This window comes from Rhododendron vialii, chromosome 11a (genome assembly GCF_030253575.1).
Source record: "Rhododendron vialii isolate Sample 1 chromosome 11a, ASM3025357v1".
Classification (NCBI taxonomy): domain Eukaryota; kingdom Viridiplantae; phylum Streptophyta; class Magnoliopsida; order Ericales; family Ericaceae; genus Rhododendron; species Rhododendron vialii.
Genome location: NC_080567.1, coordinates 30,166,746 through 30,189,029, shown reverse-complemented (window position 1 = coordinate 30,189,029; position 22,284 = coordinate 30,166,746). Strand labels below are relative to the sequence as shown.

At 39.0% G+C, this 22,284-nt stretch overlaps 3 protein-coding genes across 3 annotated transcripts; 2 read left to right on the top strand and 1 right to left on the bottom strand.

Moving 5' to 3' along the window:
• The first annotated feature begins 681 nt into the window (after positions 1-681).
• LOC131306434 (uncharacterized) lies at positions 682-3,551 on the top strand. Its single transcript, XM_058332660.1, has 2 exons — positions 682-872; positions 3,132-3,551. Exons 1-2 carry the CDS (start codon positions 787-789, stop codon positions 3,241-3,243), a joined length of 198 nt encoding a protein of 65 aa, XP_058188643.1. The 5' UTR covers positions 682-786; the 3' UTR covers positions 3,244-3,551.
• A 473-nt stretch (positions 3,552-4,024) lies between these two features.
• Positions 4,025-9,655, bottom strand: LOC131306433 (probable magnesium transporter NIPA4). Its single transcript, XM_058332659.1, has 9 exons — positions 9,089-9,655; positions 6,576-6,632; positions 5,972-6,062; positions 5,737-5,897; positions 5,481-5,608; positions 5,247-5,384; positions 5,025-5,117; positions 4,719-4,824; positions 4,025-4,537 (listed from the first exon to the last, which is right to left on the bottom strand). Exons 1-9 carry the CDS (start codon positions 9,252-9,254, stop codon positions 4,437-4,439), a joined length of 1,041 nt encoding a protein of 346 aa, XP_058188642.1. The 5' UTR covers positions 9,255-9,655; the 3' UTR covers positions 4,025-4,436.
• Positions 9,656-14,451: 4,796 nt separating this feature from the next.
• On the top strand, positions 14,452-21,775 carry LOC131306432 (ATP phosphoribosyltransferase 2, chloroplastic). Its single transcript, XM_058332658.1, has 11 exons — positions 14,452-14,909; positions 15,805-15,864; positions 17,557-17,670; positions 18,530-18,595; positions 18,688-18,795; positions 18,921-19,004; positions 19,293-19,394; positions 19,515-19,628; positions 19,702-19,782; positions 20,431-20,550; positions 21,406-21,775. Exons 1-11 carry the CDS (start codon positions 14,667-14,669, stop codon positions 21,499-21,501), a joined length of 1,188 nt encoding a protein of 395 aa, XP_058188641.1. The 5' UTR covers positions 14,452-14,666; the 3' UTR covers positions 21,502-21,775.
• Positions 21,776-22,284: the final 509 nt, after the last annotated feature.

The window sequence follows — 22,284 nt, the reverse complement described above, 5'->3', positions numbered from 1 at the left end:
GATAATTGTTGAGCGACGGGTGTAGACTTTCTGTTTTGTAATGACATATAACGGGATTTTATGAGTTTTTTGGGGGGATTTATTTCAATGATCAAAGATGCACATGTTTTAAAGGTCATCAAAAATCGTACGAAAATCATGTTGTTCAGATATTATAAATTATTTATTTTGAGACAAATATGTGTCATTTCAATGTGCTTATAGATTTTTAGTTCAAGATAAATAAATATACTTTGCACTTATTTGGAATATTTTTTGAAAAAATAGTAGGAATAATAAGTGGAAAGAGATAAATAAATAAATGATTGGAAGTAAAGAAAATCTTTTGAAAAATACTTTTCAAAAATAGAAACAAACAAGGCATTTATCTTTATCTAAGTTAACATGATTTTTTTAATACAATTCTGCTAATATGTGCCTTATATTCTTAAAGTTGAATTTAAAATAAAAATATATTCAATCATCAATATAATCGTGAGATGGGACGGAAGAGAGCTTTTTTTTTAAATAAAAAATAATTACTTCCAATAGATATATTAACAGCCACTCAACAGGAAGGGTCCTCACGTGAATATGGTACAAATTTAAAGTTGAGATATGCAATATCTAGAACCTTAGGGGTCCTAGCGTATTTACCTTTCTTCTTTATGAGTACGTGGCAATTTCCTAGGAAGCGTGGCTGCGTGGAATTCCCGCTTTTCCAAAGCAATTGAGGACACCGTTTCGCCGCCAAATCCTCCACGGCGATCAACTCTCTTTAGAGAGAGAAGAGAGAGAGAGAGAGAGATGCCACAGCCGAGCAAAGAGCCGTGCAAGAAGAATGCTTGCGACATTCAAGCCTGTCTCTCCAAGAACAACTTCGATCCTCGAAAGTACGTTTTTTCCTCTTCTCTTTTTTTTTTTTTTAATTTTTCTCCCGATAAAGAACGGACTTATTTACGTGTTTCCAGAAATTGGCGGAAAATCCGGCACTTTTTGGGTCGGCGATCGATCTGAGGATTAGGGTTGATCGCTAATGTCTTTCTTTCGTTTTCCTTTTGTCTTTTTCGTTTTCACAGGGCAATCGATAAGGTTTGGTGCTTGCAGTGAATAGGGTTTAGAATTTTACATTTGGACACTTCAATAAATAGGATTATTAATAGTTTGATTTCATTCTCGTGGTTGAATTTTTCACTGTGCCCTTTTGTATTGATAATCCTCTTTATTAGTATACAGTTTTAAATGAACTCTGATAATTTGATGCTAGACTGCTAGTTTATGTGGAACGTGGCTAAGTAACATGCCTTTTCTGAAAACCTTATGTAAAGTTATTACTGTGTTCATGGGCAGCTTGTCTCTAGTTTTGCTTCCATTTTGTAACTGTGTTGTGCGTTCCAAAGTTGAGATTTTAGAGCTAAGTGGAACAGGTACACTCAAGTTTATGTTTGGGAGGTTATTTTATCCTTCTTAGGCTTTATGGCGTTTTGCATGTTTTGCTTTATGTTAGTTGGCCAAAATGTGACTCGTTAGTTGTTAACCCAAGAACTGTGGTGAAGTGATTGTTGCTAATCTGTCACAAGGAGACAAGTATAATTCACCCCAAATGGGTAATGGATAATAGAGTGCCATGTTACTTTATGTATGCACTACTCCACGTGCCCGTCTCATGAGATGAAACTTGGATTGGATACAACACTGTGTTCTTCTCGTTTCAGAATATACTTTTGTTCGCTGAGGCTAATGGGATGGTGCATTAGCTTCGAGGCAAGGAACTTAGGGAAGATCTCTCGAAACCCCATATAGAATTTGTCATCCCCCACTCAATCAAAGCTAAGCCTCCTCCCGATTGTTCCCATCCCATTGAGGAGCCTTCCCTTGATTTCTTGAATTTATTCTTCAAAGGCTTTGATGCTCTCGGCCTAGGTCAAGACTTGAGAGCAAGGCATAGAAAGTCCCTGGGGATTGGTTTTGCCCTCATGGAGTGCCTGAGCTATTCCATGCCCCATGGTGCTGGGTTACTGAGATTTGTGACTAGGTGGCCATGGTTGAGGGCTTGCCAAAGTGCCTAATTCCGTTTCCCACAAGGACTTCTGCCATAGGAGTTTAGCGACCAACCATAAGACATTGGACATTCTCCACGCCCCTCCACGTTCTTGAAGAGCACACCTGACATTGTTGCTGGGTTACAACTTTGTCGTGTTTGAGATTTTGGTGCCACCACCAGAGGTGTTACTTACTTGCAGATTGCTCAAGCAAAGGGAGCCTTATATCCCCTTTCTACTCGGTCAGACACATCACCAGGTGAGGTACCCTCAATGTCATGACCCTCCAATAAATAGTAGATCTCCAGCCTTCATGCTTTCATAGATGCCAGGCATCCCTCCGTGTGAATCTGGAGCCCCATATCCCTTCCCTTTTGTGGGGCTCGAAACCCAATTGAAGGTAAGAGGAATGAGGCCTGGGCAAATACAAGAAGTTATTGTTCAGAGCACTTTTTTCCTAGTTAAGAATTCTTGGGCCATAAAACAAGCTCGTCCTTTAAATGGAAGTACAACTAACGAAAGATGATGGGTGTTCACTGTTCAGAGTTCAAACATCCTCCTAAGCGTTTCTCCAGGTATCCAAATAGTTAATAGCCAAAAGATGGGTAGACAGTCTTCATCAACATATCATGGCAAGTTAAACTGCTTCCATGGCGGCAGTGGAAACCCAGGACAAGAACTCGATGTTGCACCACAAATCTGTATAATGTGCTAGAAACCTAGAACTATGACGTTGAGCATGCCTATATTACTTCATGATTACCACGATGATTTTGTAGTCCAACAGCCTATTTTTTGAAATTTGGGTTATTTGTGAGGTCAGTTAACGATCTGAAGCCGGGGATTCTCAGAAGTAGAGAAGGCCCCAATAGACTTTATGTACCAATTAAAGTCACAAAGTTTGATTGATCTGTTCTTCCACTCTATCCGATGGCCCGGTCGGTTAAAACCTGCAATCGCACCAACCTTCATTTATGATGTTTTAGTGTTTTATAGTTTTGAACTTTGCTGGTTTAGTTAGATTATAGTTTGAGCTTCAAGTGGGTAATTATTATCTCTCTTTCTTAAGGTAATGAGTCTTGGGTTTAAGTTCATTTTCCAATTGTGCAGGTGCCTGAAAGCCATTGAATTGCTTCAATCGTGCTGCGAGAAATGCAATTACAACTCAACACATTGTGCTTCTGTATCTGACCTTTTGAAGCAAAGCCAGAGACAGACTTGAACTCCAACATTTTCCTGAAGATGGACTGCTATGGTTTTGCCTCCCTGTTTTTTGGTCTTCCTCGGACTTCTGAGACACTAACCCTGAGAGAGGCAGGGGTTGTCAGAAGTGAATTCATTCACGGCAATGGTGATTGCAAGAAGTACAGCCCCGGCCGTACGTAGTAAGTAATAAGACACTAGAATAGGAGAGAGAAGGGTGGAATTCGGTTGTATTTTTCAAAGGATCTTGTCATCATGGAAATAGAAAATGAAAACTTTAATTTTTGATAAATATATCAGATTCAGGTCCGTATCGACTGCTTGAAAGCTCTGCCTTTACTAGCCTTTTTGGTAGTATTCAATTCGTGTTTAAAGGCAATCAAATGAAGAAACAAGGTTGGGTTGCGCAATGGTAAGATTTTCTATTAGCGTCTTTAATGACAGGATTCAAACCTTGAAATTATTCTCTCCAGGAATCTGTGGATTGTCCTATTTTTACCCCTCCGACTCATTTTTCAACAACAGAATCTGTACCATAGCCATTGAAGTCCTTGAATTCCTTCTTTGGAAAGGGATGAGAAGGGAACATTGAAGGGATGCAACCAAGTTACGAAAAGAACTTGCGTCTCTCTTCGATTAGCAGTACCAACAAACATAATGCTATTTTGCAGCTGAAGAATAAAAACCTCCGTCTTGGGTGCGTGTGGTCATAACATAATGCTATTTTGCAGCTGAAGAATAAAAACCTCCGTCTTGGGTGCGTGTGGTCATGGGTGCGTTCAATCGGCCCAAAAACCATCTTCAAAGTTCAAAAACAAACAAAACAATCTATAGATCGGGAAAATTCATAATGATACAGTTTGTTGTGTTGTGTTGATTAAAGTGCCAATTCCTGTAAAAACGGGGGCAACAGTATGGCACAAAAGAATGAAGAAAGAATCCATTTTATATAACCAGGTACGCTCCGTATTACATTTCCGCTTGTCCCTTTCATTTGAGCAGAAGGGACTCTGCTTTCGAAAGCCACCCCACATATGATTCACCAAGGGGAAAACGAACGAATTAAAACTTCCCCTTTTCTTCTCCAACTGTACCCTGTAAACGAACAAGAGGGGCGGATCCACGAACAAGAGGGGTGGATCCAATGCATATAAAATACAAGTCGGCCACGTTGAGGTCCCTTCATCCGATGAATCAGAGGTGCTACATCAGTCACAATGAATCCTGCCGCTTAAGAGGAATGCCTTCCTGTCCAAAACCATTCTCCTCATCCATGTGCTTAGAGTTTCTCATGGATGGTGACGTGCACATGCCTGCATATGAGTTGACAATGGTATCATGTATTGCTAAAAAATACTTGGTATTTGATTTGAGTTGCGAAAACTGAGTGTAACTGTCAAGAGGAACGAGTTCCTGACATGGAAATTTAAACTTCACCGTCCTACACTATCCCGAATTTGTAGTGAAAAACAAAAGAAAGGTAAACAAGCCTACCATCAACCATGTCCTTTGTTTTGTGAAGAAGAAAGGTCCCGGACAATATTGTCACGAAACCACACATTTCTGTCACAATCTGTGTTGCATTCTGCCTATCCCAGTCCTGTACACCCACAAAACGAACTTGAAATGTTGAGCAACATAGTACAAGTTGGGAATAAGCAGGCACCCAATATCAATATCAAGAAGCAATGAAACGCAAAATAAGTAAAGTTGGTTGGCAGAATTAATTATACCGTAAAAATATAATGGACCTCCCAAATCAAAAGTGTTTTTAAAGTTCCTCATTTGCCAAATAATTACCTTAAACATGATCACACTTGCCAAAATGGTTAGAGACGTAAACATAACATAGTAAATGGGAGATACCACAGCTGTGTTGAATGTGTCAAGGGCCTGCACTCGAGCAATGAAGCTAACACAATTAGCACAGGTGTAACCAAACAGCCAAAGATGAACGACAGCGAAAGACAACGAAAAACGCAAACCATAAATGGAAACGGAAAGACAAGAAAACTTCATTACCTTATTTAAATAATTCATTTGGGTAATTACACAAGTAATGACTACAGCAGCAAATGCCCACGTCTGGGGATATATGAGTTGGTTCATCCCTGATAATGTGAGTTTCAAGGCAATTCCAAGTGCTTTGACACTCATGACCTGTCACAGAATATCCTTGGATTAAATAATCTAGAAGCAACTAAAACGGGAAATTAATTATGCAAGAATCTCCAACTGCAAACAGCCAATACATACCGACAATGAACCAACTAACGAACAAACTCCAATATAGACCATTATATGTGTCTGGCCATATTGTGGGATATAGCGGAATATAATTATGAAGACAGCTGTTAGCACGAGAGCTGCATACAAGAGGAAACCTACCAAGAAGAAAAGTGGAAACGACACCCCATTAATTACAGTCTAGCAAATAATACAGAATAAGTGTAGCATGAAAACAGCATAAATAAATGGAAAAAACACAGTAAGAAGAGCTAAACGAAAAGACCTGGCTCCGTAGCAAGATCCCACACTTCTTTCACGGACTCAATCTCGCCTTCTGGAGGAGCATGTAGAACAATTGTGATGGAACCAACAACACACAGAACACAACCAAGAATCCCGAAAATATGTAACTTCTCCTTTAAAATGACATCTGCAAGTACAGCACTGCAGCACGACGTGGTCATTAGCAGCCAAACCAGGGAATCAAAGTAAAATAATTTTGCAACTTTCTACCATGCCTGATAATAATGCTGAGCGCACCAAGAGGAGTAACCAGAATAGCTGGGGCAAATGCATAAGCCGCAAAATTAGCAATTTCTCCAACAATCACTGTTAACAAATTACTAGCCATTAGAACTCACGTTTTCAGTAGACATTCTAATCTTCTAGAATATACAAGCAAATTGTGCAGCAGGGTAACAAGGAAATGCAGTGCTTGATATTGTGATAATATTACCATCAAGTGGAAAAACAAAAAGAGAACGAAAGACAAGGGGTCAATAGTTTGTTGGAGGGATAGACAAGGGGCTAGAAAATATGGAGTAATATCCAAAGGTAAGGCAGCCACAATTGGATTCATGACAGAATGGATTTCACTCTACAGAATTCCCAAGGCCTGCCATTCTTCATGAGGGGTTTTTTAACAATATTGCATAGTTAACGGAATATTTCAATTCTGATCATGTTTAATCATTCTTAGTTATTTGTTCATGACCCGATCAGCCAAAAAAACACAATGCCAATTGCCATTATAGATAAACTTCACGGAAACTGAAATTCCAGATGCTCCTACATTGATCCAACAAATATACCATAGAACAGACGATAGTTATATAAACTCACTTGTTGTCATGCCCACCCACCACAGTGGCTCGTATAGGTATGAGAAACCTCCAACACCTGTCAAAAGAAGCATTGAATATGTTTCAATCAAACAATAGTGGCCTAGTAACCTGGGAATTAGGTATAATAAACCATAAAATGAGTTCAGGAAACAATCCTGACAGACGCGTCCACAAAGTACACGAAAAACAAATATTTATGAAAAATATATGATGGTAGCTTACAAGGAGACAATGAATATGAAAGTGAGTGTTTTCCATCACATTAACTAGATAAGGATAAGGTTGACAACTTAAAATAGGCAGCCCGTGATCGCACTTGTCACTTGACTCTCTTTCACGTGGCTAAACAACGCATTCCTTCCTTTAAACACTGGTCCAACTCATAAACACAGTTAAAATTAGACAGCAAGAGGAATGAATAAGATGCCACGAAATAGAGTTCGGCTCCTCTCCAATTCTCAAATGATTGGAGGATCCTCCAATCCAAATCCAACGGTCAAGATGTACAACTCAGTGAAAGGCCACGTGGTTGAGCACACAAAATTCTCTCTCTCTCCCCCTTCCTCTTCTTCTCACTCTCAGCCATTAGAGACGTTTTCCAGCCATAGCAAATGCTTCATCACCATTCCCACCACCACCACCAGAGAACTTAACGATTTTTGTAGATCAAAAAAGTGGACTGCTAACTCGTTATTAGATCTTAAAAAAACACTCGTTATTCGACCACCATTTGGTAATCGGAAATTTGAAAGCCAAAATCTAGGGCTAGGGCTATCCTTAGTTGCAGGAACCTTCAACTATGCCCATGTTTCTTCGACGGAAACGCGTTTCCGCGTTCCCGTCGAAGGAAACTCCAAGAAACCCGTCCCAATGATGACGGGAACTCGTTCCTTACCTATACGGGAACTTACACCCAAAAAACGGTTGAGAGACTTACGATTCAAGTTGCAATTGGAACCTTTAAAATTGTTTTGATCTTGTTAGTAAGCACATCTGATATTAACCTTCTAGAGTCATATTAATGCCCTTAACTTTTACGCCTACTTAATATGCACAAAGAGCTCTATTGTGTAATCATGTGCTACAATAAAAATGTTGAAATATAACTAGAAACTTATAATTTTAATAGTAATATTTTATGTGGTAGAATAATATTTTTATATTGACATTTAACAATATAAAATTCCAAAATATATTTATAATTTTAATAATTTTTCCTAACCGCTCCCAATGGCGCTCCCACACTTCTGTGATCATCCGCTCCCCCGTCCCCTCTCCCGCTTCGTGTAACTAAGGGGCTATCTTCAGTGCTATGATCATCTAGATCTTAAATTTCAAAGTTTTCAATTAATATGAATTCAGTGGGTTGGATGGTGATGGCTTGTCGGCGGGGAGAGAGAAGGGGAGGGAGGGGAGTGGGCTGAAGGAAGAAGTGGAAGAGAGGTTATTGGGTGTTACCTGGATAAGGAGAAGGTTAGGAGAAGAGTGTTTTCAGCTGTTAGATTCAATAGCATCCATGTGTCAGGTCATAAATAGGATTGGATCCTCCAATTTTAGGAGGATTGGAGAGGAGCTGCACTCCACAAAATAGGCCACAGAGTGAAAAGAGAAAATGTAATAGGTTGCTGTGTGATGTTCATGACAAATATAAACCATTCCACCATAAGAAACACATAACATCTTGTGAAAGGCCACGAACGATAAATTCAGCGGAAGTTGACAGTCATGGATTCCAAATCCTCGAAATTTTTCTGCTCGTTGTAACAGTGGTACCATACCAACCCCAACAAACCGCCCATAACACCAGCAAAGGCAGAGAGGCGACAGCATTCTGGACCATTATGAACATGTAATCCTCGGAATCTTTTTTTTTTTTTTTTCTTTTATAATACAGGGTGTTCGGGCCAGCATACACGCACCTCGACTAATTCCTGGGACCCAATCCCTCCGTCCACTAGCAGAGATTCCAATTAAAGCCAGGACAACATCCCATACATATTGGCCCCATAAGAGTGGATAATACATAGGAGATTTGAAATTACTCACCCCCCACCCAAAAGAAAAAAAACACATAGGAGATTTGGAAGCTGAGACTGTAAATAGAGCAAACCCCTAAATCCTAGGCCTTGATCACCTGGCCAACTCCGGAATCTAATTTATAGATGCAACGACTGGCTGTTTGGTTGCATCAAAAACCTCAGTAATCCTATAAATTGGCTCGGCCATTGCCCGTTGGTTGTGTAGAGTTCCTATAAATTGAATCAGTTCAGATCAGGTGGATATCCCAATTTAGTCGATCAAACCATATTAAAGCACGCCAATTTCCCAAATACAGTACCCTTTCTGCAGAGGTCGGTAATGATGACTTAGAAGTAAATGCAACACTATCACCTTACCAAATACAGCACAAATATCACCAATTTAACAGCAGATTCACAGCAAGGTACACAGTCAAAAGACTCAAAACTGCAAAATTACTTCATCAAGCTAGGTGTGATTCTATAACTGTACCTGCCCTAATTCCAGATGCGCCGGCTTTCTTAAGTCCCTTTTTCTTGACAATGAAGCTAGCCCCGATGAACAAGCTGGACGACAGCGCCAACACCAGGCCCTTGATGTTGTCCGAGGTCATGCCCTTGTAGGAGAGGCTCCAGCTGTGAGAAACCTCCGTCGCCATGATTACAACTGAGTGAACAAACAAAAACCCTAGTTTTTTCCGCAGGACATTTCGGTTCAACTGTCGTCAGCTTGTGAGTTGACTCGGAAATCGAGGTAACCAACCGGTGGATCTTCTTCGTAAAACAGGGATATTTGGAAGTTTGTGTTTGTGGGCTTTCTGTATACGAAGGCTTCGGATGGGTTTGGAGATCTGTGGGGGATGGGAGAGAGAGATGGTGGAGTGCTTTTGCTTAGCTGGGGGGGGGTGTGCTTTTCTTAGCTGGGAATCGGAGGAGAGAGAGAGAGAGAGTGGAATGTGGTACGGAATAGTATTTTGTTTTGTTTAAGTAGTGATTTTACCAAATAATGACTCTCCTCCGATTAATTTGTTGTTTGGTCGACGATGGTACACCGGATCTTCTTTTTGGGTCTCTTCTTCCTCAGTCCTCACCTTTTCTAAATTGGTCAAAATACACTTTGAGCCCCTGTGATTTTGAGTATAGTTTTTTTTTTTTTTTTTTTGTCAATCTTAGGTTTTTTTGATAATATTGTTAGAATAGTTTTTTTTTTCTTTCCAATCGATAAAAGATGATATTATAACTTTAACCAAAAATTACTCCTACATTAAGATGAAAATTTGTTTTTAGACAAAGGACCAAGTAACTAAGACGGCTCATCCACAGATTATACCCCAAACCAACTAAACATTTTCCTGCGAAAACAATGAACAACTCAACTAGGAAAAACCAGCCAAGAGAAAAACTCACGGCAAGAAACCGGAGAGAAAACCTCGCCATCATCATCCACTAGCGTAGATCTTCAACTATGAAGACCCAATCATGCACAAAAGCTCCGCACCCACAGCTGCACATCTTAACCGCACCACCAAAGATGAGTCACCGACAAACGGCAAATATGATGGAGGAGGTCCAGCGGTAGAGGAACCAGGAAGGCCAAAGCGTGAGGGGAGAATGAGGATAGAGAGTGATGAAATGGGAGGAAAAGAGATTCTGATCGGAGGTCGACGAAAAGAAAAACTCCATAGGGGAGATCCGCCCGACCCACCCCCGTTTAAGGTGAAAACCCTAGGGGGAAGGAGAGGAAGGGAGAAACAAAGAGGTGTGATGGCTTCTAGAATAGTTACGATATCTCCAGTAGTATAATCAAATTTTGTCACATATCTTTTGATTATTCTTTTAAAAGGTTACTAAGATCAACAATATAAAAAATCCTAGAATGGTCCATAATCAAAAACTCATACACCACCGAATGATTTATGATCCAAGAGTCATGCAATCGCATTCATCAAAACGACTCAAAAAATAAGTTGAAAGTATATCTTTGACGAATATGAGGTATAATGCTTAGAGGTAAGTATAACTCTTATTTATACGTAAAAAATGGGTTTTTTATTTTATTTTATCAGAATAAACTTTTCATTACTAAGTAAAATCCCACAAGGGGTACAAGAAGCAGATTCGGAGCCCTCGGTTGGGTAGAGACCTCAACAACTTATGGGTTATCCAAAGGGACCGGGTGAACTCGATCAAAACGGGCCGAGTGAACAAGCCCTCAAGGGGTGATATATCTGTGCAGGGACAAAAAAAAATAAACTGACAAAGCAAACGACCACTCGAAACCTGCTAATCAGACCCCACTAACCGCCACAAGCTGCAAATCTTGCTAATGAATTCCAAAGAAATACGCTGGCGGCAAAAGACACAGATTTGTAACTGCAAGAGGACCAAGGAAACGCTAACGCAGAAAGAGGGCTGTCCTGCGATGCCACCATTAACACCTCAGCCATCCAACCACCATCTACCCACTATACTTCATTAAATAAATCGTACATACTATACATTTAGATCCACGATATGATAATGTTACGTATGGAGTAATTAATTAATGGAATGGTTTGAATTTTCTGATTACCAGCCTCTTAACACCAAGCCGATTAATCTTATCCAATCGTTTGACCAAAAAAATAAAAAATAATCGGACAGATTAGCGCGACCTCACTAAAATCAAATAGTTATTGTTGGTAATTAAGTTGCATTAGTCAATTTGATACCCAAATCAACTACAATTAATGTCATGTGCATCAAACAGTTTAACTTAATCAGATTGAATGGTCCAATTTATATTTAAGCCATGTTATGTTAGTTAACATAGAACAATCCAGTTCCAACCGCTAGCTATATATATACTCCCACCGTCAATTTTTTAGAGTGTATTTCATTTTAGGCTGTCCCTTAATAAATGTCCATTTTGTAAAATTAGTTAGTAAAAGTTGATGAATTTTTCCATTTTGCCCCTAAAAGTATATTCCATCATTTTGAAAAGTTAGTGAGTAAAAATGTAATGATGATGTTTTCATAGAGGGTAAAGAGAGAAAGTAGAGGTAAAAGTTGACGTAAAATGTGTAATGATGATGTCTTTTTAATAAGTTGGAATTACGAAGCATAACACTTAAAAAGAGACGGAGGAAGTATTAATCAAAAGAAGTAGCCTTTTTTTTATCGGGTAATGATAAGGCCACGACACTTTTTCTTAGTGGCACGACTTTTCCTGTGCATTGGCGACTATACCCTCTTTGGTCATACGAGGCTCGGGATTCTGTTCATCTTCTCACTTTTATAAGTACGGAGTACTATTTTCTAAAGTTTTCGTCTTCTCCCCCATTTCCTCACTACTCCACGTCACAAGATCAAACCTTCTCATTTGATTTCGAATCTCTCTTTTTTGGATACAACACATACAAGTACCCCATCTCTTCCAAGGTCTAACACTCATTTTACATGAATTAGTACTTGCAGCGAACTTCAAAATATTTCTGCGAAATTGAAAATGAAATTCAAAGCCTTTACCGATAAAAAATATTCAAACCCTCTCCCTCAGACAACCCCATTTTTGCCTTTTTCTCTTCTTTCACACTTTACGATTGGTTTGATTTTGAGGCCACCCATCTCTACCTCACGTGTTTCATAAACATTCCGAAATGAAAGACAGAAATCGGTGGAAACAAAGATGATATGCTCGATTCCGAGGTCACCGATGGCAAACTGAGACATTGTCGACCACCGAAGAGGTCTTTCATGGTCGTTGTCCGCACCGGAATGGGTCTTGATGACATCTGGTCATCTACCGGCGAGGAGGTTGGATCCGATTCCGAAATGATGGTGAAGGACATGCAAATCGATTGAAGCGAGAAGACAAATGAAAGACGAAAGTTAAATGGCCCTGACACACCTATGATGCAAGCAAAGGAAATAGAAGTAGAGACAACTAGAACAAATTGAGGGCAAACTTGTCAAGACAACAGAAACAGTCGTGGCACTATCAGAATAAGTCGTGGCATTAGGGCCACCCTTTTTTATCTAGTCAACGTTTAATTTGTCGTCTTATTTTGCAAATTATGTGATATATTTATCAATTGAAATAGACTGATGCACAAATTAAAACTCTTAATCAAATCAATCGATCTAATGTAGTCAATTATATCGACCAATCGTTGCTCTGACAGTAATCGATCGACTAACCTATATTAACCACCACAAGCCATCATAATCGCCCTCTGGTCACCATACCACAACGAACGTATCAAACGATACAATTACTTATTAAGTTAATCAATAGTGTAATTTTTTTTACTAATTACTTATTAAGCTAATTAATAGTGTAATTTTTTTAACTAATAGCCTTTATTCGATTGATAAAAATCTGCGACCGACCGACATGTTGCCGCCATCCCTAACACGTAAGCGGCCTCTCTTATTTTAGAACATTTATTATTATCTACTGAGACAAGATTTCCAACTTTCAATTGCAGTGGGATGGGATCAGGTTAGACTTTAGAAAAAGGAGAATATGCTGACTCCTCTAAAAACTCAATGGTTATGTACTTTACGTTGGGCATTTACGGGTTCTTTTCGGATTCATTTCAATAGTCAAAATGATTAAATTTTTAGATGTTTATTCAAAACATCGGTCACACTGAATATGATGTTCAATTAGTTTGATTTGGATGCGTTGCAATATCAATTTTCTCAATGTAAATGTGTTCAAAAAAACGTATTCCCTTAGTCATAAAATACTTGTCTATTATTGGAAATTCTGTCTAGGGAGCGTGATTATTACATATTTTAAATTTAAACAATTTAAAAAAAACTTTCCAATAAATCGAGACTTGTCACATCAATTCAATAGGTAAGAGGAAAGTAGGAATGACCAAACAATTTGAGATACAGTATTTAAAAGTAAAAAAAAACAGACAAAAGAAGAAGAAGAAAGAGACAAAATGAATAACAAATAATGATACTATTTGAAAAATGTAATTTTTATAACACGGCTGACGAACTCGACAGGCTTTTAAAAATAAACAATTTCTATTATTAAGCCCGAAAAAATCTCACAAAATAAAAAGAGATCTTAAACAAGACAATCCAGTCCCTTGAAAAGGATCTAGATCTTTGTCGCATAAAAAGTCTACGAATTGCTCTCTGGCTGTCAATTCTTGCTTCGCGCTCACATCCTCAATTTTTGTTCTCGTTAATTTTAGCCGCTAAGAATGTATTTTGAAGATGCTTTCACCCTCGCTTTTCCACTCATGCTCACTGCATGTACGCGAATTATATTTGGTAGACTTTTAAAAACAAACAATTTCTACTATTAAGCCCGAAAAAATCTCACTAAATAAAAAGAGATCGTATAAGATAATCCAGTTCCTCTAACACTTTTAGGAAAAATGTAGTTTTGTTCTAATTTGAATTTTTTTCGCATTTGTTTGTTCGGTGCCAAATTTTTTTAACTTTTTGATTCGAATCGAAAAAGTTTAAAAAATTTACTTTTACCTAAATATTTTGAACAATAACCACTTTTAGGTAAAAAAGGTCGACTTTCATCGTCTCGTTGAGACGAATCAAAAAATCAAAAAATTTTGCCGTAAAACAAAAAACGCAAAAAAATTCCAATAAGGAAAAAACAAAAAAGTGAAATAGTGGAACGGGATCGCATATAAATTCTTGATGAAATCACTCTGCTCTTCCGTTGTCAATTCTCGTACCGCACTCACATTCTTAATTTTTGTTCTCGTGAATTTTATTTGGCAAATGAGTACATTTCAAAGATGCTTTCATACTCGCATTCTCACTCGCGCTCACTGCAAGCACGCGAATTATATAAATATTTGATTTGACTAGATCTGGATCCTTTACGAGGAAGCGTGAACGTAGCAAACCAAGAATATCCCCAAGTGCACAGAATCATTACCGCAAACCAACAACGAATACAAACAGTATTACTATATCTATTCGCAACACGCTCTCGCGGGGGCGATTATCTCTTCCCAAACTCCCCTCGCGCGCCCTCTCTCTCTACCCCCGCCGCCGCCGCCGTCGCGGAGAGAGAAACTCTCTCCCGCCCCACCGCAACCATGCCCGTCGTCAACCCCTTGTTCTTGCAATGCCCCCTCGCGGCCTCCCCTTCCTCCTTGTTTTCTCACTCTTCGTATTCTCCTCGAGTTTCAGTGAAATTCAGCATTTCCTGTTGCGCTGTGGCGTCTCCGGCCGCCGTGTCGAGCGGAATCGCAGACAATAGAGTTCTCGAAAGGAGAGAAATTCGTCTCGGATTGCCTAGCAAAGGTCGAATGGCAACGGATACTCTCGATCTGCTCAAGGTAAATTGCATTTTGCCACAATTAATTCTCAAAATTGAATCATGGAGCCACGATCAGAGATTTTTTCTTGGATTCGCATTTTGCATTTTTTACGACTAAGTTTTAACTGAAAAACTAATTTCCCTTTCAAGTACATACATCCCAGTGAAAGGCAATACGGTCAAAAGTACTCTGTTGTAAAGACTGTTTAGTTCATACATTATCTAAAACTAGTAGGGGTGCAAATGTGCTCGAGCTCGGCTTTAAACGAGCCGAGCCGAGCCCAGTTTATGGGCTCATTTATTAAACGAGCCCCTTTAAACGAACCGAGCCTATACAACTGAGCCGAGTGATCGGCTCGGCTTGTTTACTAAACGAGCCTAAATCTAGAGCTCGAGCTTGGATCGATTACTAAACGAGTCAAGCCAAGCCAAGCCTGGTTGTTTGCAGCCCTATCCAAAAGGATTCACTGGTTCGTAATTTATTTTGAATATAATTTATAATCTATAGTTTATATAGTTCATAATTGACTATTCCGACTTCACATTTTATTGCAAAAGTGGCTCCCAAACACCCCCAACCATCTTGAACTCTCAAAATAATATGATTTTATGCAACTATGACACATACCATTTCGTGGATCGACATCAATTTCAAAAGGTAAATATATCACCAATTGTTAGATTTTTTTATGGATGAATATAGTCTTAGGATGGGGTAATTAATGTTACAAAAAAAGAAGAAGGGGGGGTTGGGGATGGCAGGTGTTAGGTTTTTTAAAAGGCGAAACTTGAGTATCGCTCGGGCTCATTCACCCCTCCTTTCGTTCTCATTTATGGAAAGTAAAATTTTGTTAGTTTAATTGTATTCTGTTTATTTAACTGCTAATTGCTTTGTTTGATGCTATTTATGACAGGATTGTCAATTATCCGTCAGGCAAGTGAATCCTCGACAGTATGTGGCTGAAATTCCTCAGGTCTTGTGCTTTGAGCTGATTTATTATGTATATTTGTACTTTGATAATCTTGATTGCATGATGAGATGAAGGTGGGAATGGCCAAAACGATTTAAGTCACGTAATGCTAACACTCCAGTTGTGCAGTTTTGAAACTCCAATTGTTTGTAGAATCATTAGATTACCCAGGTGGAAATGCGAATGAGTTTTGGATATATGAATTGAACTGCAATTTCTTTACTGCATTTGACATAAATCGTTTTTTTTTGTTTGGCTTTTGCGTAAGCCGCCACATCCGTGAGTGACCGTGACCATGTAGCACAATCCTTCCTGTAACAATGACCGTTTTGTTGTATTAGCTTATCAATCACTGCACAATCGCAGTTCCTCCACCTTGATATGCACGTGGACTTGTATCTATTTACACGGCCGCACATAATCTTTTTAGTAGATAACTAGATACCAAGGTGGTAACCAGCCTATCTGATAGCCTGCTGTCATTCTCGTCCTAAGTTTTACACTCTGGAAATTCTGAGATTTATGAGGTTTTAAATGCTTTGGAGAACTTCATTGTTTGGAGCACCATAAATCCTGCAGGCTATACCGGTTTGTTACTGGTTATATAGGACTGTTCTAATAAGTTAAGTACTCAGACACTGCACACCTAGATAAGAATGTGGTATGTGTCAGAATAGTTCCCGTCAGATACTTATTGTAACATTGTTACTATTTCATTTATACTCTGTCACTGTTGCTGGAAAAAGAGCGAAAGGCTTTTTTGACACTTTGTACTACACAGAACATTATGTTTGCCACAAGCTACTGAAATTTAACAGTGATGGTCCATTTTTTCCAAGTCTGTTTGCCCTTCAATTTGAGATTTGACATTCCCGATTCTAGATATACACCTGCACCCGACACCTGACAACCGAGACTGACTTCTTGTAACATAGTGTCATGTATGTATGTATGTGTGTGTGTGTGTATATTTTGCATTATGAGCAGGATCAATAAGATGCTATTGAATTTAAGTGCAAAGATTTGTCTTCTATGTGATGGTTGTCGTCCGATAAGTATTTTGGGTGCATCTCTAGTTTACCTTTAGCTAGTAGTATTGGTTAGCAGAAGTGGAAAAACTACAATATATACGAGTTAGGACAGTGCAATATGCATCATGCATCCATAAGTGTGTGACATTCTATTTTTCAGTAACAAGACATGCGTCGTAATGTGGAGTTAGCTTTGTCCATTTCAGCATTAATGATCATCCGACCCATCATCATAGCAAACTCTCTCGGAGTGTATGACTTTGTATGTGAACAAGTTTTCATCTTATAGTCCTCCCTCTATTGGTGCAATTAAATTTGTTCAGTTAAAACTTGTGCTAAATATGCATGAAACATACTTTCGAAGCATATTATTCTTGGGGAGTGATTTTGGCACTCCCCAAAGTGATAACCGCACTCCCTAGGTATAGGCCAAAATCAATCCCTATACCTAGGGAGTGTGTTTATTAATTTGGGGATTGCCAAAATCAATTCCCTTTTTCTTTCTTCAAATAGGAAGCTTTTGTTATGCATTCTGTTTGACCATAGTGGTCTCTCTTGATTTTTGTTTTCAGCTAATAATTTTTCGGTTATTATTTAAGGATATGCTTACGGTCATGTCTTCTGTAGCTGCACATGACATTTTAATTTTAATGTTTCACTGCAGCTCTCAAACTTTGAAGTTTGGTTTCAACGGCCAAAAGACATTGTACGAAAATTGGTATCAGGGGATCTAGACCTTGGTATTGTGGGTCTTGATATTGTTAGTGAGTATGGACAGGTAAGAACTGCACAGTTTTTGGTTTTTAGATTTATTTCATTGACTTAAGGGGCGGGCCATAACTTTGAGAAGCAAATAGGAGAAGGTTTTGGAGAGTGGCTCCTTTATAAGCCGATTTTCAAGCTCCTAGATTAGAGTTAAATTTTGAGATGTACAAAATGTGGTTTGAACAAAATTGCTGATATTTGATGGGTTTGAGGAACCCATTTTAATCTAAAATTTTTATGGGTCTTTTGTGTAGGCGCGTGTGGGGTCAATTTACCCAACAATTGACGATTTGTAGAGAATTTTGAGGCTTGAGTCAATTCATAGCCTTTTGCTTGTGGCTTTGTAGTTTCAAGTTTGAACGTGTAACGTATAGAGATGAGAAGTTCTGAGGATTCCTAGCCTTTTTGCTTTTGGCTTTCTATATGTATTGTATATAGTCACATTTCCCTCTTGATGCCTTCCATTCGTCAACAAATCTCTATGTAAGAGAATGATACCTTCTTAACTGGTGATGATGATGTCTTTTGCATTCTTTGGCCCAACAATTGGGGATGGAGAGATCATAATCTGTCTTCTGTCATTGGAATTTCATGCTAATTGGTCCTGACCATATTTTTCTATAATCAAATATGTTTGCTTAATGCTACCAGACCTAAATGTACTCTCCCCTAACCCAGAAATATTGAATATTCCCGAGGTTTCAAATGTACTGGAGTGGGAGTTCCACTGCCAAATTAGTAATAGATATCCGGAGGGGACAATTAGAGAAACCCAAAAAATACATTTGGGGCAAATTGAAGGCGGGGCAATTGAAACAGTCTACATACAAATATTAGCATTGGAAATTTATTCTTTCAATTATCTTTTGCAGGGGAATGAAGATCTAATTCTTGTTCATGATGCACTTGACTTCGGAGACTGCCATTTATCCTTGGCAGTAAGTTATTGTTCTTTAACACTACATAGTGTCATGTAGGTTGTCCATGATCGTCACAGTTGTAGTGTTAATACATCCTTTGCTTTTGTTAGATACCCAAATATGGGATTTTTGAGAACATAAATTCGCTGCGGGAGCTAGCACAGATGCCTCAATGGACACCCGAGAAACCTCTGAGAGTTGCAACTGGTTTCACCTATGTATGTTGTATTTCAATTTTGTCATGTCATAGTTTTGCTTCTGTTCAACTATTCCTTGTCTATATCAGTTTTCTTTGTGAGTTGTTGATTGAAAAATTTAGCTTCTATTCCATTTTTGTGGACAGCTGGCCCCTAAGTTTTTGAAGGAAAATGGACTGAAGCATGTCACTTTCTCGACCGCGGATGGAGCGTTAGAGGCAGCTCCTGCGGTGAGAGTTACTGAGTTACTTCTTTTCTGCATCTTAATATGTTTGATAATTTTGTACAGCTATGCAATCCCTGCATCTTAAGATCTTGATTTCTGTTGTTTGTGGGGTGTGGGGGGGATGGGGGTGACATGAATAGTTGGATATTATTTTCCAGCAAATGTCATGCAGTTGAATTTTACATTTAACATGCAATGTGCTATGCTGACAACATTAAATGTAGGTAGTATAATATATGTTAAGTCTAATAGTACGCTGATATTGATGTTATCTGGCTTCTTCTTAATCTAGATGGGCATAGCTGATGCTATCGTGGACCTTGTGAGTAGCGGAACCACATTGCGAGAGAATAATTTAAAAGAAATCGAAGGTGGAGTTATATTGGAAAGTCAGGTGAACTCTCTTTTGACTTAATCAAGGATGTCAAAAACAATCTTCGAGAATTTATAAAAAAAGAGGGTCTGTGTTCTATCAAGTTGAAGTTGTCTGTACATGTTCTTACCTTGTCTTCAGGCTGTTCTTGTTGCTAGCAGGAAGTCCTTGACCCAAATGAAAGGTGTATTAGATATCACTCATGAAATCCTTGAAAGATTGGAGGCACATTTGAGGGCAGCTGGCCAGCTCACGGTTTGCAGAATTTGTTTCTTGTGTTATGGTTGCGGTTTTCCTTACTGTCATTGTCTCACTCTATTCAGTTCAGGTTACTGCAAACATGAGGGGAACCAGTGCAGAGGAGGTGGCGGAACGAGTACTGAGCCAAACATCATTGTCAGGCTTGCAGGTGAATCTCTCTCTCTCTCTCTCTCTCTCTCTCTCTCTCTCTCTCTGTGAGTGGTTTGGAGATTAGCAAGTGGACCAACATAGCTTGTTGGATAAAAAAGTTAAAAGTTACGTAGGGTGTCAGGACGTCCCCTTCAATTGAATGGGAACCATGCACCTTTGATGCATTTGAATTGCATGAAATGGGGTCAATAAAGGAAATTGGTGGTTTTTATTGTCTCTTTTAGTACGTGAGATCATGTTAATCTCCATGTGTTAGACCCGTTGTCATAAGAGAGATGTCAACTTTTTCCAAATGTAGGTTGTTGAACACTTCACTGGATGATCTGGTCAATCACATAAGAGGAAGAGTGTTGAGCCCAATAATTCGGGAACAAAACCCTGTTGTTGGATGGAGTGATTTTTGAATTTAACTTGTGATTTTTGAGTGAGGTGAGGGAGGCTACAATTGAAGTGATGGATATTTCTTTGAGACTAGTTATTTGGATTGAATTCTTAAGAAAATGAATTCAAGCAGTTAATTTCAGTGACTTTCCACCTTTTGAACTTGCCACCTCGTCAACCCTAGCCATGTATGTTATCGGTACTTGTTGATGTTGGTCTTCTCCATTTTAAGAATTGCCTTGACCCTTTGGGTTTGTACATGCAGGGACCCACCGTAAGTCCAGTTTTTTGCAAACGTGATGGGAGAGTAGCAGCAGATTACTATGCAATTGTCATATGTGTACCTAAAAAGATGCTTTATAAGTCTGTTCAACAACTGAGAGCGGTAAGACAATTTTCTTTCTTTACTATGCCATAGCCATATGTCTGGCCCAAGCTTGTGGGACCAACTTTGGGTTACAACTTTCCTTGTCACGTGATTTATTACATGAATGCCTTGTTCACTTTACTACTCTACTCAAAAAATATTTCTCAACTCGATCATTATTCTCCTCTCGCTAACTTTTCAATCATTACTCTCATTTCTCACTCTATCTCTCTCCACTTTTTACTTCTCTCTCCAATCATTCCTCTCATTTTTCTCTCCACTCATTATCCAAAAACACTACTCAAATTACAAACCAAACAAAGCAGAAGTTTCCTAAGGCACCTCCCAGCAGCTTCGATAACATTCCACAGGAAAGCAAGTTTGAGTCTCCTCAACCCTTCGTAAATTAAGGGCATAAGAATTTTCTCTTTATGAAGGCTCAAAAGTATGAATTTGGAACCACTTGTAGTTTTCTTGCTCAGTAGGCCTGCAGTTTCACCGATTCCCTGCTTGTCGATGGTTTTCCAGCAAAAAAACACAATTCAGGCAATTTGGCTCAGTAGGCCTGCAGTTTCACTGATTCCTTGCTTGTCGATGGTTTTCCAGCAAAAAAACACAATTCAGGCAAAAAAATGCCTGGAAAATGATCAGTTTTCGTTGAACTGCTTGTTATGAGTTATGTGTTGGTTTTCGATGACTAGTTCTGATTCTTGGCTCTAAGAAAACTCCGTTCCCTTCTTTTGGACTTAAGTGCACATTTCATGACTGCAGCTTCATCTTCTTAACTTTTCCCTTTCTTACTTTACCTTTGTTAAAATCTGGGAGTATCACATGGATTTCGGGAACTCATTGCTTAACTATTTTGTAATGCAGATTGGAGGCAGTGGAGTTCTTGTTTCTCCTCTGACGTACATTTTTGACGAAGAACCCCCTCGATGGCGCGAACTCCTTTCAAAACTTGGCATGTAGTAGTCTTTTGGGAAAGCCTTGGGGTGGTTTTTGCGTTCTATAGCATTAGCATGTCGGAGAACTACTGGAACTTGTGTTAGAAGAGAAATCAGCTCAAGAAGTTGTACACTTCTATGTATTTCGGCATAGTGTATTTTTATGTTTTAAATTGGCCTCCATAATATTTGCTTCCAATTTTCCTAGTTTGAGCATTGTTCCCTCTCCCTCACGGGCCTTTTCCTGTTGTAATCATTACAGTTTGAATCTTATCAATTTATTCTGATACAAGTTGTCATGGATTGGACTCTCTCTCTCTCTCTCTCTCTCTCTCTCTCTCTCTCTCTCTCTCTCAGCGCAATTGTTCAAGTATCACACCTGTACCTCTCTTTTTGTTTCTCCTTTTTCCTCCTCCTCTTCCTCCCTCACTGTCAAAACCCTCTCCCTCCTCGGTCCTCCCGGATATCCCCTCCATGGCGGTGGATGGCGTAGAAGGGAAGGAGAGAAGAAGAAGGGATGGAAAGCATATTGTAGCGGGTGTAGTGAGAAGGTGGTGACCAAGTTAGGGATTAACTAACTGCCAATTTAAAATTAACTATACGGGGCAATGTCAGACACCATAACTAAAATTTGCGTCATGCTATAAGAAACACATATGTATGTTATCCTTTTGTATGTAGTCCAATGTTGTATTTAGGACTGATACTAGGATTGAACAAGGACCGATATTAGAGTTGCACCTTTACCACTATTTACAGGTTTTGGTAAGATGGGTAAGCATTTGATTCTAACAAGGACCATTTAATA

Coding starts and splice junctions, on each gene's coding strand:
- LOC131306432 (XM_058332658.1), top strand. CDS start 14,667: ATGCCCGTCGTCAACCCCTTGTTCTTGCAATGCCCCCTCGCGGCCTCC. Junction 19,629..19,701: donor GGGCAGCTGGCCAGCTCACG/GTTTGCAGAATT, acceptor TATTCAGTTCAG/GTTACTGCAAACATGAGGGG. Junction 20,551..21,405: donor CTGTTCAACAACTGAGAGCG/GTAAGACAATTT, acceptor TTTGTAATGCAG/ATTGGAGGCAGTGGAGTTCT.
- LOC131306434 (XM_058332660.1), top strand. CDS start 787: ATGCCACAGCCGAGCAAAGAGCCGTGCAAGAAGAATGCTTGCGACATT. Junction 873..3,131: donor AACAACTTCGATCCTCGAAA/GTACGTTTTTTC, acceptor CCAATTGTGCAG/GTGCCTGAAAGCCATTGAAT.
- LOC131306433 (XM_058332659.1), bottom strand. CDS start 9,254: ATGGCGACGGAGGTTTCTCACAGCTGGAGCCTCTCCTACAAGGGCATG. Junction 6,633..9,088: donor CGCATCTGGAATTAGGGCAG/GTACAGTTATAG, acceptor TTCTTTTGACAG/GTGTTGGAGGTTTCTCATAC. Junction 5,385..5,480: donor CGTTAGTTGGTTCATTGTCG/GTATGTATTGGC, acceptor ATTCTGTGACAG/GTCATGAGTGTCAAAGCACT.